The 16,057-nt window shown below is 39.0% G+C and overlaps 1 protein-coding gene across 1 annotated transcript; it reads left to right on the top strand.

The window, feature by feature from the left end:
* Window positions 1-1,944: 1,944 nt before the first annotated feature.
* LOC148016210 (vesicle-associated membrane protein 721-like) lies at window positions 1,945-10,322 on the top strand. Its single transcript, XM_087663938.1, has 5 exons — window positions 1,945-2,357; window positions 2,934-3,075; window positions 3,155-3,275; window positions 9,779-9,841; window positions 9,971-10,322. Exons 1-5 carry the CDS (start codon window positions 2,168-2,170, stop codon window positions 10,115-10,117), a joined length of 663 nt encoding a protein of 220 aa, XP_087520064.1. The 5' UTR covers window positions 1,945-2,167; the 3' UTR covers window positions 10,118-10,322.
* Window positions 10,323-16,057: the final 5,735 nt, after the last annotated feature.

Raw genomic sequence — 16,057 nt, 5'->3', positions numbered from 1 at the left:
AGTTGGTCCCAATTCTCCTTCTCCATTTTGATCTTTTCTCCATGACCATGCGACATGTCAAATTCAATCATAGTCATATTCTAATTGCTAGCAAGTAATGTGGGCTTACTTCTAACTTTTGGCTTAACCATCTTCATTGTTCAGCTCTTCTTCTCAACACATTAGCTACATACATTGAGATTAGGATTAACTCTTTCCCTTCAATTGCTACTCCAACGGCTAGTATTGCACCCTCCTCATTAGCCCATAATAGTGCATGCTTTAATTATTCCCAAATGATAAACATATTACCTCCTTTGCCTCTTAAACATCCTTTGGCTATCAATGCATAGCTATGCATGAAGGTTTAGTTGGTGTCCTCCTCCCCTATTTTAATCTCTTGCAATGTTATTGCATGAATGATGGTATGTATGAGATAATTCCTCTTGAGAAAAAAGTCCTCTAACATTCCAAGAGGCAAACCTAATCTTTCATCTTAATATTCAACATCTTCAAAGATCTCATCACCTCTTGTAATTGCTACAGAGTAGTTATGATCCATAAGCAGAAGATGTGCTGATTTTTTAATTGAGATATTGCTCTTTGATTAAACCACTCTCTCTTCTGTTTAGTTGACTTTGGATCAATGTTTTTATTGTCTTGCATTCTAGCATAAGAGATAGAGGCCTCTTTTTGTGTGGCTCTGGCTTGAAGCTTTCATGTTGCATCCACTAGCTTAGCTTTCTTCACCTCTGTTTTCTTCGATTGAGGCCCCTCCTTTCTATTTTGCACCACTTTAGTTTGCATCTTCTTTGATTGCTTCTCTCTGTCCTTGGTTTCATCGTTAATATCTTCCAGTCCTTTGCAAAAATGACCGCCGTGTTTGCAAATGTAATAGGAACCTAGGAAGATCCCAAGCCACACTCGAAGCACAATCTCAAGCTCACTTTGAAGATTGATACATAAAACTCAAGGTATTTTAGGACCTCTTTCCTCTGGTCCTAGAGGATGCAAACCTCATGATTTGGCTTGAGGGTTCTAATTATGTTGCCATAGATGGTAGATATAATACCTTGTCAAGTGCTCTAGCAAGAGTTGCAACTTCATCATCTAGCCAAATACTAGGTTAGGTAAAGTAACCCATACAAGACATTCAAAATATAGAACCGAATTAGAAGAAGGGGGGAGGGTGGGCTCCATGGCATGGCCAAGATGAGGTTTTGTCTATGGCCAACAACACACCCCATGACATAGCCTCTCTCCATAGTTGAGCTAAACAAAACCAAGAAAAAACCCTTACCCACAACCATTGAATGATGGCCTTCTCTTGGTAGGTAGAAGTGAACCAAGGGAGAAACTCATCTTTTGTTGGTGGTCTACCCATAAAATAAAGGAAACCCTTATAATGGCAAAGTTTGTGTAGTGTTGCTTGATCTGGTTGAGAGATAGCTCGACTTTCACATGGTGGGTAGGTTTTGCTTGCTATCGTAGCCTTCGCCTTACGACACTCATTAATCCGCACTTGTTCTTTTCTAATTGCTTTTCCCACCTCACTTGTATTTGGGCCATTAACTATGACAATAGCCATGTCATCACACTCCATAAAAGCTCCATCGACCATCGGTTTCTTTCCACCTTGTGCAGCATCCTTATCCACAAGCACTGAAGGTGACTTGCTAGATCCACATGTTTGCATGGATGCACAACCTTGGGCTACCATGTGGTGGCATGTAATTGTGGCCTGAATGACCTTTATTCTATTTGTTAGGGACTTTAATGAGGCGCCAAGTTTTTTCAATATCTCCCAAATTTTCATTGGCAATTGCTAAGGTCTAACTTGCGATTAGAAAATTTGGGATTTCCTTTTCCTTAATGTGTTGTTGAAGCATAGCAAATCGGTTATGTGAAGTGGGATTAAGCCCTGCATTTCCTTAAAATGTGTTACTTAGCGAAGGCATAACTTAAGATTGAACGATTCTTGAAACTCACGTTTCCCTCCTGTATTCGTCCTTCTCGTATGGTGTACACTACTTCCGAGCGTCTGCTTAGCCGTCAATAACTCTCCTCTCAGGAGTCAGCAGGCCATAGCGGAGTTGCCATTAAAGAGAGAGAGAGAGAGAGAGAGAGAGAGAGAGAGAGAGAGAGAGAGAGAGAGAGAGAGAGAGAGAGAGAGAGATTTGTCACTGGCATGGGGCAGCAGTCCTTGATATACAGCTTCGTAGCGCGTGGCAAGGTGGTCCTGGTGGAGTACTCCGCCTTCACTGGGAACTTCGGCGCCATCGCCTTGCAGTGCCTGGAGAAGCTTCCGGCCAACAACAACAAGTTTACCTACGCCTGCGATCGCCACACCTTCAACTTCCTCGTCGAAGATGGATTCAGTACGTCCCCTCTATCCCTTTCCCTTCAATGATCTGTTTAGTTTTTTTTTCTAGATCTGCACACATTGAGGCTTCGATCGACACACAGTAGGTGCTGCCAAATGTGTCCGGAGCAACTCACGCTAGTGTGCCCGAAATGTAGTCCGTGGCCAAGGTTACACTGCAAGTATGGGGCAATATCTCATAATCGATATTGAGGTTTGCATCAGCAGTATCAGTCTCACTACAGGCATCTACCAAAATTGTTCTCATGATTATGAGAACGAAACCTATCTTCCTTTGTCCTGGTTTCAGATTCAAGTGTTTATTGACATTAAACAACATACCTTCATGTCCTTTATCCTGGTTTCAAGCTCAAGTGTTTATTGTCGTTTAACACACCTTATGTAATGCATGAATATGGAACCTATCGCTGTTTAACACACCTTATGTAATGCACGAATATGGAACCTATTAATTTGGTTAAATATACAGGTTGAATGTTCTGTCCAATGGCTATTCTGAAGTAGTCATGTATTTTTTGATAGGGTTACATCATCTTTGCATGCCAAACTGAAATATGACTCGACCTTGCAGCTTACTTGGTGGTTGCGGATGATGCAATTGGAAGGCAAATACCAATGGCCTTTTTGGAGCGTATCAAGGAAGACTTCAAACGGCGATATGGGGGAGGGAAAGCTGACACAGCAGTAGCAAACCGCTTTGATAGGGAATTTGGGTGTGTATTGTTTTAGAGAAGTTTTCTTGATTGTTGACTCAAGCAATCCATTCTCAATCAAGTGATTTGCAACTCACAGGCCTAAGTTGAAGGAGCATATGCAATATTGTGTTGATCATCCAGAAGAGATGAATAAACTAGCCAAAGTAAAGGCCCAAGTATCAGAAGTGAAGGGCATCATGATGGAAAATATTGAGAAGGTTTGCATTTAGTGCCTTTGATTTTAGTTATATGTGGTAGTTCATTGGTTTGTGTGAGCATAACATATTGTGCTTAACATGGCTTGAATGTCTCTAATTTAACTACACTTATGTCCTTACCAATGTGCATATATAGAAGTGAGTTTATATGTGTAATAAACAATAAAGTCATACAAGATGTGAAAGTTATAGGACTATGGGGTACTTGGCAAATTTTTCTCCTATTGAATTTATGTGGCTAGTGAACAATAAAGTTATACAAGATGTAAAGTTATAACTCTATGGGGTACTTGGCAAATTTTACTCTTATTGACACAATCTAATAATAATTAGGCATACTTTTTTACCTGGAGGAGACCATCTAGTAGGTTAAAACTTAGATGGCACATTTCAAATTATTGTTACATAATATATATTATGGTAGAATTTTAGTTGTTTGCATGCTTATTCCACACGTGAAGCATAATCATGAAAAGGACGAGTTGAGCATTTTTCTCATAGGCCTAAGCCAAGGGGGAGTTTTGTTGGTTGCTTAGGCACCTTGCCCATGTGGATGTGTTAAGAGTGTAGTGTTATGGAAGTGGATGCATGGGCTGAACATGAAAGGTGAATGGAGAGAGAAGAGAGAAATGGACTGAGAGAAATCAAATATGAAAAACATTGACCGCTGAATAGATTAGGGCAGCTATGTGTGTATGCCCTCAGCTTGCAAACCTCACTCTTAAGCACAAATAGATGTTGGAGAACATACAATAGCTGCCTATAAATAGGTTGGTAGAAGGTTTGAGGGAAAAATCATGAGTAGGTTTGCCCATAATTGCTGGCCAATTGCCCTCCCAATGCAATAGCCTAATCCCAAGGTTTGTAACTTGGCCGATCTACCCGTGATCTTGTTGCATGATGCTTGTATTGTCCATGCTTGCCTTGATTGACTACTAGGTTGTTTGCCTGCTTGGTCTACCCACCTAGCTTGGTTGCTCGCATGGGAGGTAATCTCTAACACCCCCTTTTAGATCCTAAACATGCCATGAGGCTTAGGATTTGGATGTGCCTGCCCAACTTGCTTGCTTGTCTAGGAGGTGACCTTTGGAATGAAGTTGTACTTGATCTCCATGTGCTCCATTTGTGCATGAAAATTCGGACTCCATGCAATGGCTATGCAACTCTCATCGTCACAAAGGAGTGGGATAGCATGGCTTCTAGAATGGCCAAAATCTTCCAATAACGTTTGAAGCCACATGGTCTCATATGCGGTAGATGATGTTGCTTTGTACTTGGCCTTTGTAGAAGATAAGGTGATTGTCAGTTGCTTCTTGTTGCTCCAAGAGATAGCAATTGCACCAAATAAAAAGCAGAAACCAATAGTAGATCTCCAATGATCAACATGGCAGCCCGATTAGAATCCATGCAATATCAAGGTGGTTTCTCTTGAACTTGTGGAATGGAATATGGCAAGGTCGGGGTACTCCTAAGGAATCGAAGAATCCTCATAGCAGCCTACCAATGAGTTTTCTTGGGCTCACTCATAAATCCTATGAGTAAACGTACTAGAAAAAAGATCAATGCAAGTGTTAAAGTAACCAAATTTAGGATTCATCTTGTTGTTGGTAGTTGGAAGCATCAACGACTGGTGACTTCATAGGCTGAAATCTTTTACTTAGGATTCATAGAAGTAGAGATGGGACAACATGCAATCATCTCAAAGGTGGTTAAGAGCTTGTGTACACACCGCTGTTGAGAAAGAGATTCATCTATTTGTTTGCTATATCTCATGACCTATAAAGAAATGAAGAAGACCCATGTTATTGTCGATCATTTGAAACTTATGGTTCAAGGTATCTTTCATTTGTTGCATCATTTGTATGTGGTATCTTGTATGCCAGAGGTCAAATCAAACCTGAATTTGTATGCTACAGTGCGGACATACAAATTCAGGTTTGATTTGACCTCTAACATCCTAACCTCTTTGGAAGAAAGGTATCTATCTTTTTGTTTCATACCTAAGGAGCTTGTTTAAGGCCATAGTGAGCCTTCTTCAGCTTGTACATCTTGCCATTTGAGCTAGAAAACCCAAGGGGTTGCTCCACATAGATTTCCTCCTCTTAAGTCCCCATTCAAGAATATAGACTTCACATCCAAGTGATAGTTTGGCCGCCTCCTATGGCTAGCAATGACAACCCATGTGTGAATGGCAATCATATGTGTGGTACGAGCAAAAGCTTCATCAAAGTGTGCTTGGTATTTGAGCAAAACCATTGGCCACTAAGTAGACCTTGTGTTTGTTCAAAGTGCATCATTGTGATATTTGGTCTTAAAGAACCACTTCAATCCAATCACCTTGTGGTGAATGGCATTTGCACTAACTCCCTCGTGCTCGATGATTCTACCCCAATGATCATGTTGTAATGCCTCTCCAACGGATGTGGGTTTCTCATTAGTCATGGCATGGGTCATCCAGTGATACTTGGTTTGTAAGATATGTTATATTCTTGGACATTTGGATGGGCGCTTGTAGCATGCCAGAGTGGTCATGAAGTGCACTTTATGTGAAGATGAGCTAGGGTTTGCACTAAGAAAACATAGAATGTACAAACATGACTAAAACACAATAACTCATACAATAATGCAAAAACCTTAAACGCAAAATGCAAATACACAAACACAAACATAGGAAAAAAGAGAACTTTGAAATGAATGGATCAATGTTGTAAATGAAAGAAAGAGTGTACAGGATGCTCAAAGGTAGAGCAACGAGTGTAGTTGGAATGTGATGACAACAATGGGAGATGGAACTCGAGTGCTGTAACTACCAATCGGAGCTGAAAGAGTGTTGAATGTGGAAGGGTAGCAGGCTAATCACCAAAACATAGCATTTTGGAGGCTGAAATCTGGTAAATGCAGGAGTGTACCACTTATTGGATGCTGGAAACTAATCATCAAGGTTGTAAACAAGACACCAGTTGATGGAGGTGTATGATGCAGTAGTGTACCACTTATTGGATGCTGGAAGCTAATCATCAAGGTTGTAAGCAACAAGGTGCCAGTTGATGGAGGTGTATGATGAGCTGGCAGATGTGTATGATGAAGTTGATCGGTAGGGCGGCCAAGTGGAGCAATTAACATAGTTGTTGGGGCAGTAAATGCAGTTGCCAGCAGTTAGGAACTGTCTCTAGCAGCAATGGATAGGTGCAAGTGGAGGGGTTGCAGTTGATGATGGTTGGACAATAGAGGGTGATGGGCTGCAAGTTGGAAACAGGGCGCCAACCATAGTTGAGAGGGTGAGGACTGATGTAACTTGCAAAACAAGGATGGGTTGAATGGTGAGAAGTTGTCTATTTAGACATCTTGGGACTTTGAATCACATATGTGATGTCCCATTGATTGGGGATTGTAGTCCACAAACACTTGTTTGGTGGACTTTGAATCCATCTGATCATACTCCTTTCGAAATGTGGAGGGCATACCCGTCATACCCAAAGACCCTAAAAATAAGAAACATTAAGCATTTATGAAATGGGTTTCATAGGTTTCATACAAGTTTTGTTAAAATGTTAGAAATAGGTTTCTTTCAAGATAAAAAAATATGAAAGTTTTTAATACATATACTATATGACTCATGCAACATAGAAAACACAGCTTGATATTATTACAATGCAAATGAACATTCGATATAGCATCCATTTGTAACTATTTTTGAAATTAATGTGAAACAAACAATACTACAAGGGGCACCAATGTTTTGGGGCCAATCGGTGTTGGTTCATCTCAATAACTAGTGTATTTTGGGGCTCCATCACCCTTTTGTAAGAAGGCTGGTTTCAATGAGTCTCCTTCATCTCTCTTCTTGCTTATCATGTCCTTTAGAGGGGTTATTGTCCATTACGACAGTCCATTCATGGATGTTCATGCACCATCGCAAAGGACCTTGGTCTTCGTCCACCCTTTTTGGCATTGATATCTAGGATCTATAGATTGTGCCTAGGCTAGAGCCATGGATTTTCAGTCATGCCTTGTGCTTGCAAATCTTGTCCAGCAAGGTGGGGCTAGTGCTCTCCTTTGAGGACTAGGATTAGACATACCTTTGCATTCTTGCTAGCTTGGAGACGAAGATTGTGGTCTCTCTATTGAGGTTGAGTTTTGGGCATCTTCAGCTTCACCTTGGCTACTCTTATCTCTTCAAGTTTTCAGCTATGGTGCATGTGCTTCTTTCATCCTTCATCAGGTTCTTGGCACCACAAGCTGAGCCGATTCAGACTTCTACTCTTTAGCCATCAGTTTGTTGGTATGAGGGGGGGAGGGGTTTCCTCTCTCTTTTCCTACATTCTGCCTTGGCTGCTTTATCTCTTAGAGCTTCCATCATTCACACCCTTGCCACATAAATGTTCTTTAGGGGGGGGGTCCTACTATCTATTTCTTGCCTTTAAAGAAAAAAGAAATCATAAGACCCACTTGGGGCCACCCAAAAGAAGATATCCATTGCCTCTATTGATGGTTCGGCAGTCCATCTTGAGACACATGGTTTGATGCCTCGGTCTCTTTGGAGTGGGACCCTTACGGGTACATGAGCATGTAGTCATACTCTCTATCTTCAGTTCTGCACCTTTTTGGGCTTGAGAAGGGCTTCATTTAAGGCCTCAATCAAGAGAGAATTGCTATGTATTTTGGCCTAATTGAACTCCATAATAACAACATAAAAGAAGGCCAAATGCCGAAAAATTTTCTAGAAAGGGACACGTTGGCATTCCTTCATCCACTCTCTCACTCCCTAATGCTTTCTATCCTCTTCCTCATCTTCTATCATCACCATCATATCTTCCTTTTCCTGGTGGCTGCTTCTGTTGCCTTGGATGACAGCCATCCTTGGCATGGTTGCTGCTGCCTTGCCTGGCTGCTGATCCTGATCCACAGAGGCTGCTGCCAGCTTGTTCAAGCTGCTGCCCTACTTGAAGGACTTCTTGTCAACTTCTGTCAGCCTGTTGCCTGCTGTCCAGCCATGCCATTACCATTTGGAGGTGTTGCTGCCTGGTTCTTCAGGTCTGCAGGCTATGTTTACAGCAGCTAGGGAGAGGACAGCTGAGGTCATCATTTTCTCCATCATCTAATCAAGATTGGGCTGCATTTTAGTTTTCAGACCTGCATTTTACTGCCCTGGAGTGTTTATTGACAATTGGACAGCCTCCGCTCCCTAAGTTCCTGCATTGTCTCTTGTTTGTCATTATCATTATTCATCCATTCCTGATTTTGAGAGTTTTTGTCATTGTTAGTGGTCGTCGTACATCTCTCTCTCTCTCTCTCTCTCTCTCTCTGTGCGCAAAACCCTACCATTTCCTTATAGGTCTGTTAATCTATAATCAATAATTGTGTGAGGTCGGGAGGTGAATCAAGACAACTTTGGCTCACTCTCCTATGACCTGAATTTCTGTTGCCAAACCTTGTGCACAACAATAGTCATTACCTGTCATCTTTCAGTCGGGGGGGGCAGACCTCTGCCCAAAGCGTTTGGACTGCATCCCTTGTTGCCATGGCCATAATGGGCCATTAATTTCTGTACAATAATAGCCGTTATGAGAGATCTTTCAGCCCTGCCCCAAGGGGTTGGTTACAGTCATCCCTTGTTGCCATGATTCATTATGGGTCAAGTTTTCATGATATAGTTATTGATCTCACATATGGGGATGTGGAGTTGATTTCATACTCATACTTTAGTGGAGGATCTACTTGTTACGGAAAGCTCTTTATGGAGCTTGTGTGAATACAAGTGTGTGATGGCAGTAGCTATTTGGACCACTTTGACCTTAGAGCGGGCTCATGGCATTGGTGCATCTTGGGTGTTTATGTTCTCTGATTGGGACCCGGAAATCGTCATTTCAGTGTCTTCTTCACAGGTGCCCTAACCTGAATTTACTGGTCAATCTCTTATTGGCCAATTTTAGCCGGCCGGTGTGCCCAGCTGTTTTCTCTTCATAGTTGGAGAATAGCTGTATTGCTGTGTGTGCTGGTTTGTACCATTCTTGTGTGCCAGACTTTATTGAGCTCATGCATCTGAAGTGAGCCCAAGCTACTACAACTTTGCAAAATAAATTATGGAGTTCGAAAAGCAGGCATTTCATACCACTATATTGGAATGGATCAAGCAGGTTTGTATGCTTGGTCTGGTCAAGTTGCCACAATGTCCATTTTTTGTAGTTCATTACTATTGCCACCATTTCAAGTCAGGCTGCTGAAGGCTTAATCCTGGATACTGTTCGACTATTTATTTTGTATACTGGAAAAGCTATCTAATTGGTGGATTGGTTGAAAAGATTCTAAGGCTGAGTTTGATTGATAATAATTACTATCATATACTATTTTACGTATCTGTGCATTTTATTGAGATTTGAGGAATCAAAAATGCTCTCAAACAAGATCTGCAATTTTTTTTCTCACATGCAAAGGTTTATTTTGTCCCCAGTATCTTATGGGGACACCTCAAAAAGATAGCATTTAACACGCTAGATTTACAGGTTCTTGATCGAGGGGAGAAAATAGAGCTGCTAGTTGACAAGTCTGAAAATCTTCGCTTTACAGTAAGTGTGGCATGGAAGTTGGCCCAGAGCATTTCAAATATGAAAAGTTGCTGCCAACTTTGGTTTTAATCTGTTCTTTTGTAGTTGGTCAGGTTTGATTAAATAATCTCAAATATACTTTTGTTGTAGGCTGACAATTTTCAAAAGCAAGGGATGCAGCTGAGGCGGAAAATGTGGCTACAAAATATGAAAGTGAAGCTGGTGGTCATTGGGATTGTCATTATACTAATTCTAATTATCTGGCTGTCTGTATGCAAAGGCTTTAAATGCCACTGATTTTGGACTACCCTCTGGGACGAATTGTTTATTCATCTTATGGAAAATAGTAATTAAAATTGTAGATCCTCTTTAATATGCTAATGCTAACATCAGTAGGAAAACTTCTGTAAGCTGCAGTCTTGATACTTGTATGCATCTTCTGCCTACTAGAATGTTTTTAAAGTAGATACATGGAGGAGAACTAGCAGGGATGTTTTCGTTTTATGATGTGCATATTGTTATGACAGGTTTCCATCAGAGAATGCTTTTGGCTGTATACAGCTTCACACATCAAGATCACAATCTCCTGAATGGCAAATGTCACATGCATGTTTCATGTGTGTGTACATTGGTGTTCAGACCTGCTATTCTAATTGTAACATGAATTGTTTGTGTGCCAGACAAAATACTGTATTGGACAGTATGCCCAGCCCAAGGTGGTTCTTGGAGGTCTAACATGTCTAAATCAGTTTTGGTGTGGTGTAAGTTTAGCATATTGCCAGTGGCAGGATTGTAGGTGATCATCGTGCTATCCTTGAACTTGGCTGGAGTTTCAAACAGTTTGTTGAAGCCGCCACCACAGAGGATTCCTTGTGAGAAAAGCTGTTTGGAATCGGGCTTTTAACTATACATGTATGTGTTCATGATAGACCCTGTTGGATTTTGAAGTGGTGTAGCAAGGTTGAAAAATTTCATGAAACGCTGAGATGGGGGATCTTGAACAAATTGACTTGACATTGGTGATGTTGGAGCAAATGTGTCATATGCTTTTGGCATGTGGAAGGTACATTTGATATCTGTACTAATGGTTTGACTCCTTGTCTTGGTTTGGTGCTTGGTTGTAGAAAGGTCCCGACAATCATGAAGCAAAAGAGGCAAAGTCTAGATTTATGCAAAGCAGAATGGTATATAGATGTATGTGATGTGTTGCAAGGTTTTTCATCTGAGAATGCATCAGATTATTTGCAAGAGATCAACAGTATGCCACGCTAGAATAAAAGCAAAGAGAAGAAAGAAGAGTTGGATAGAAAATGTCAAAGGTCAAAGCACTTTAGACTGATTCAATGAGGAAGTGGAAACATTTGCAAATTAAGTGATGGTAAGAGCAGACAATGCAAATGAATAGGGGGACTTTTCTAGAGCTCAAGAAATGGAACTTACATGCAAGACAAAACTATTGCATGATAGATAAATAAGTTCAAATGCAAAATAAGAATCCTAAAAGGAGAGAGAAAATGATGTGTTTTGGAAAGATCATCATGCATGAAGAAAAGTAAAATGGAGTGAAAGGAAGGCAACATCAAATATAAGGAAGTTATTGAAAGGATCAAAATTATGAAGTAGATCCTAAACAACATTGATGTTTTAGAGTGAATAATAGAGAAGCAAATGTAAAGACAAAATATAGATGTTAGAGAATGGGTGCTTGTAATGAATTAGATAATATTATCATAGATATAATCATTGGGATGTGTGGAATTTGAAGTTGGGAACCATTATGTGGCTAATGCAAGAAGGATCACTTCTATGGTTGGCCTCATCTCATTAGAGATGGGAATATTAACACACTTATTTTTGCATGAAAACAGCATGTAAGATAATTTGAGGCAATGTTACAGATAGTATCATTGCAAATGTGGAAAATATGTGCTTGACATAAATGCTAATGTTGTAGATTGCTGTGTTATAATGTAGAGAATGTGGACTTAGCACATTTCTTTCAATAAAATAAGAAGCAAATATGCTTTTCATGTTGAGAACTTGAAAACTTTGCCATGTGATGCTATGACAAGGTGGAAAGTTTTCTTATCAAAGGTTATTTGCACATTTTTATAAATGAAAGATAAAGGAAAATGATAGAATGGATGCTTGACACCAAGTAAAGTAACTAGTATGGTTAAGGGGAATTTAGTGAGCTCTATGAGTGAGGGGAAGAGCAAGAAAAAAGTTGGGAGTTTAGTCTTGATTGATGGGCATGATGTATAGGCGTGGCTGCCCAAGAGAGGACAACTTACTTTTAGAAGGTGTGTGTATGTGAAATTGAGTGTTAGAGAAGAGAGGACAACTTAATTTGTATAAGGTGGGTATATGTGAAATTAAATGTTAAGAGGATAGTTGGTAGAGAAGAAACTATGGGAGAATACATGAATGAACTTCATGCTTATCTTGTCTTGCCTTCTAAGTGGGCTAATAGTGTAATATCATTGTGGACGTTGGATGACTATGAACACTATGCATAGTGTAGGATGCTTGTACTAATGGTGAATTAACTTCTATTCAAACTTGAACAAGAAAACATAGGATAACAATGTAAAGTATATGCATAAACGAAGCTCCCAAAATATATGAAAATAAGATAAATATGAGGAATTCATACGAGGGCATGATCACTAATATGAAACATGAATATTTAGAGAGAGAGAGAGAGAGAGAGAGAGAGAGAGAGAGAGAGAGAGAGAGAGAGAGAGAGATTTGCATTACTTTTAAATCCCTCAAAGGTAGATATAATAAAGACAAAAGTTTTTGGTAACAATCCATTGGTGCAAAAAAGTGTCCCACGCTAGGGTGCCATTAGCACAAAAAGAGAACCAATTGTTGAGGCTATTACATTACTTAATACATCATTACCCAAAAGCAGCTTATGAACTTCTCTATGATGACTTTGCCACCTTTACAAGTTGCCCATGCCCTTCTTTTGTGCCTTCATCTTGGCAATTTCATTTGGTAATGCTTTGAATCTTGTTGATGTAAGTTCATCTAACATGCCATACTTTAGTTCCCTTGAAGTCAACACAATTCTCTTAAAAATTTGTGAAGTTAGGGTTTGTGCTTTCCCCCATTGACCAACACATGTCATCCTAATATATACACTTTTTTAAAGTCTAAATACTACCTTGTAAATGTTGCTTTGTATTGAAACTTATTTCTTCACAATTGTGTGCATATCCAAAGCAAAGTGCAAGAGGAAGTATGTAGGGAAATTGTAACAAGGAACAAGGCCAATGAACAAAGTACAACATGCACTCTTTTTTTCAATAGGCCAAGAAGATACATTGCAAGAGAAGATTGCATTTCATGCACATTTAAGAGGTCTCCTTAAGGGATGTCATGAAGAAACACAAGAGGAACTAGTTGTTCGAGAGTGCCAAAGATGTTACATGTAGAATCAAACTAAATCCAATCTTGGAGGAAAAAGGGTTCAAGTGGACAACACCATGGAAAATCATCATGACATGAAAGAATCGAGCAAGTTTCTCAATTTCCTTTGTTGGGAATTAATAAGCTCTTATGATGCTAATGTTTTTTTCTTAATATCATCACAATAGTGTTGCTAAGGAAAAAATTGCATGGTGGTTAGATGACTTGCAAAATCAATGATAAAAAGACTAGCTCTCCATAAAGGTGTAATGTGTAAAGTGACGAGTGTTGGTACATATTTAGTATGTTAGATGGATGACACACCTTCTCTAAATGTGATAAAGATAGGTTTCATGCTCTCTCCATGGGTGACTATAGTTCATATTGTTCTAATGCATGTGCTTGAAGTTCGAATACTAGCTCACAAACTTGGTTTTGTTTTTATAGCTGTTTCTTTATATCGTATGAAGCTCCTTCTTCCTTTAACCTTATTTTAAATTATTACTCATATAGACTCACTTGCACTCTCAATATTGTCCACTTCATTTTTAGTAAGTTTTTCTTGACCCTAGAGATAATGGTTAGTCATAGCATTCATATTTTTGACATCACCCAAAGAGGGGGTGTGATTCATGAGAATACCATAGATGCTCTTCAAATGGGAGCAAGGGGTTGCAATGATTAGATGGAGCCTTTGTTGAGGTTGATGGAGTTCATGTCATTACATTATCAAGCACCTAGTGTCCATGGTCATCGTTGTCACCTCACCTTTGATTTCATAGAAATTGAAATAGCAACATGTCTCTATGTGTCTATTATGACAATGAATCATGGCTACCCCACAATGGTGAAATGAGTGTCCAAAGATTGCAAATTTTATTTATACTAGGTTGATCATGTAATGAAGTGAGCATGGAAGTGGGGACTTGGATCATTATGCTCATGTTTAGAAAACAATTGTATAGGGCCTAGTGGTATATATGGTCAAGAAGGTCACAAAAGTCGGCAATACCACAATACTAATTGCTCTATTTCACTTTTTGCTACTCCATGATGAGGAGCTTTTGAAAGAGAACTCATGCAAGTATGCTTTTTGATTGTGCTAGTTGTTGCCTCCAATATGACCATTATAATATGTAATTAAGAACTAGCCTAGGTATCATATACACACTTGCACTATACACTTATACATTCAAGTGGCCATATAATCTACTTCACATAATATGATTGCTTTATACAAAATATATCTTTTTTATGATATTTTGTATAAAATAATAATGTTTATTATGACATAATATCCTTAAGTACTAAGTTATATTATTTAGTATTAAATATGTTATTTAGTACTAAAGACCATTTAGTATGAAATGTGTATTAACTCTCAAACAACCAAGCTATTTATCAAGAAAGGCCCCTTCCATCACAAAGCACAAGGCCCCCGATTTTTGGACAAGTTCTTTTTTACATTTTATTGTCTCAATAATGTTACGCCCCCAATTTTGATTTAAATGAGGAATATTTAATGGGCCCTAGTTACTATAGTTTATTATTTTTTATGAATAATCTATGCATTTCTTGGAAAAAAATGGTTAATGAAAATTAATATTATATTTTTGTATTATCCAAATATTTGTATTACTTAAAAGTATGAGATTTCAATCTTTCAATTACCATGAAAGAAGTTAATAATTGCAATCATATAAACAAAGTTAAAACTAAATATTACTACAAAGAAACACTTGAATATCAAGTGATTTATTCTTTAATGTGCATAGATTCTAAATCATCCACTTCTTCAATGTCCATCTTCATTATCCATTTCTATTTCATCTCATCCTCACTCCCAATTCTCTCTACTATGGCCTCATGGATTTGTTGTACATTTTTCTTGATGGACATGCAATTTATTGCATGAGGTGCAACAATGAAAGGATTTTCCATGATATGCAAGAGGGAAAAAAAATACACCAAATCATAATCTTGATAAAATTTCAATCTATTCCTACTCTTTAAGTACATAAAAGCGAATACAAACCAATTTATTTTATAGCTACCAAATGACAGTAGAATAGATAACACCTATATATCTACATATTGAATCTTGGGAGCTAGAGGAGCAAGGTCCTAGCGAGTCCCCACCCTAGGCCGGTAGGCTCTTGCTCCCAACCACACTTAGCTACATGCTTTAGAAAGTGGAAATTATAGGGGGAATTTGTCTAAAATTTTTTGCATGTACCATAGAGCTCCAAAGGTCATGCATGTGAGATTTGGTTTCCATCCAACACTTTGAGAATCGTGCTTTGGTCTCTTGATTCTAATATCATCAACATTTCAGTAAAAGGGATGGCCTATGGTGAACACAAGGTAGTTATGGGCAACTCTATTCAACCCAAATGGGTAGACCTTATAAGATGTACCCAAAGACTTTCTTGGCATCAACCCAAGATAAATCTGGAGTCACACTCATGGGAGGAATATCTACACCAACAAGTTTACAACTTAAAAGTAGAGAATGTGGTTTTGAAAGGCTCACGTGCTAAAGTCCTTACACACTTGGAGAAACTAGAGGGAAAGCTAGAAATAGAGGTGGCTACAACCAACAAGGATATTGAAGATGAAGTCATTGAAAATGAACACTATGACAATAGTGCCTCACATAAGTCTCTAGCCTTTTCTTGACTCTCTTTGATTGACCATTGGTTTGAGGAATGATAGGCCATCAAAGGAGCAAGTTTTTTGCATAGGAAAACCATGTAACATGAAGACATGTTCCATGAATGGACTTGCAACTTGTGAGGTTGTGCATTATGTCTTTGTTGG

This window comes from Lygodium microphyllum, chromosome 23 (genome assembly GCF_053477565.2).
Source record: "Lygodium microphyllum isolate KBCC chromosome 23, Lygodium_microphyllum_v1.1.10, whole genome shotgun sequence".
Lineage (NCBI taxonomy): Eukaryota > Viridiplantae > Streptophyta > Polypodiopsida > Schizaeales > Lygodiaceae > Lygodium > Lygodium microphyllum.
Note: the sequence above shows the minus strand (reverse complement) of the source record. Positions and strands in the feature narration are given on the sequence as shown.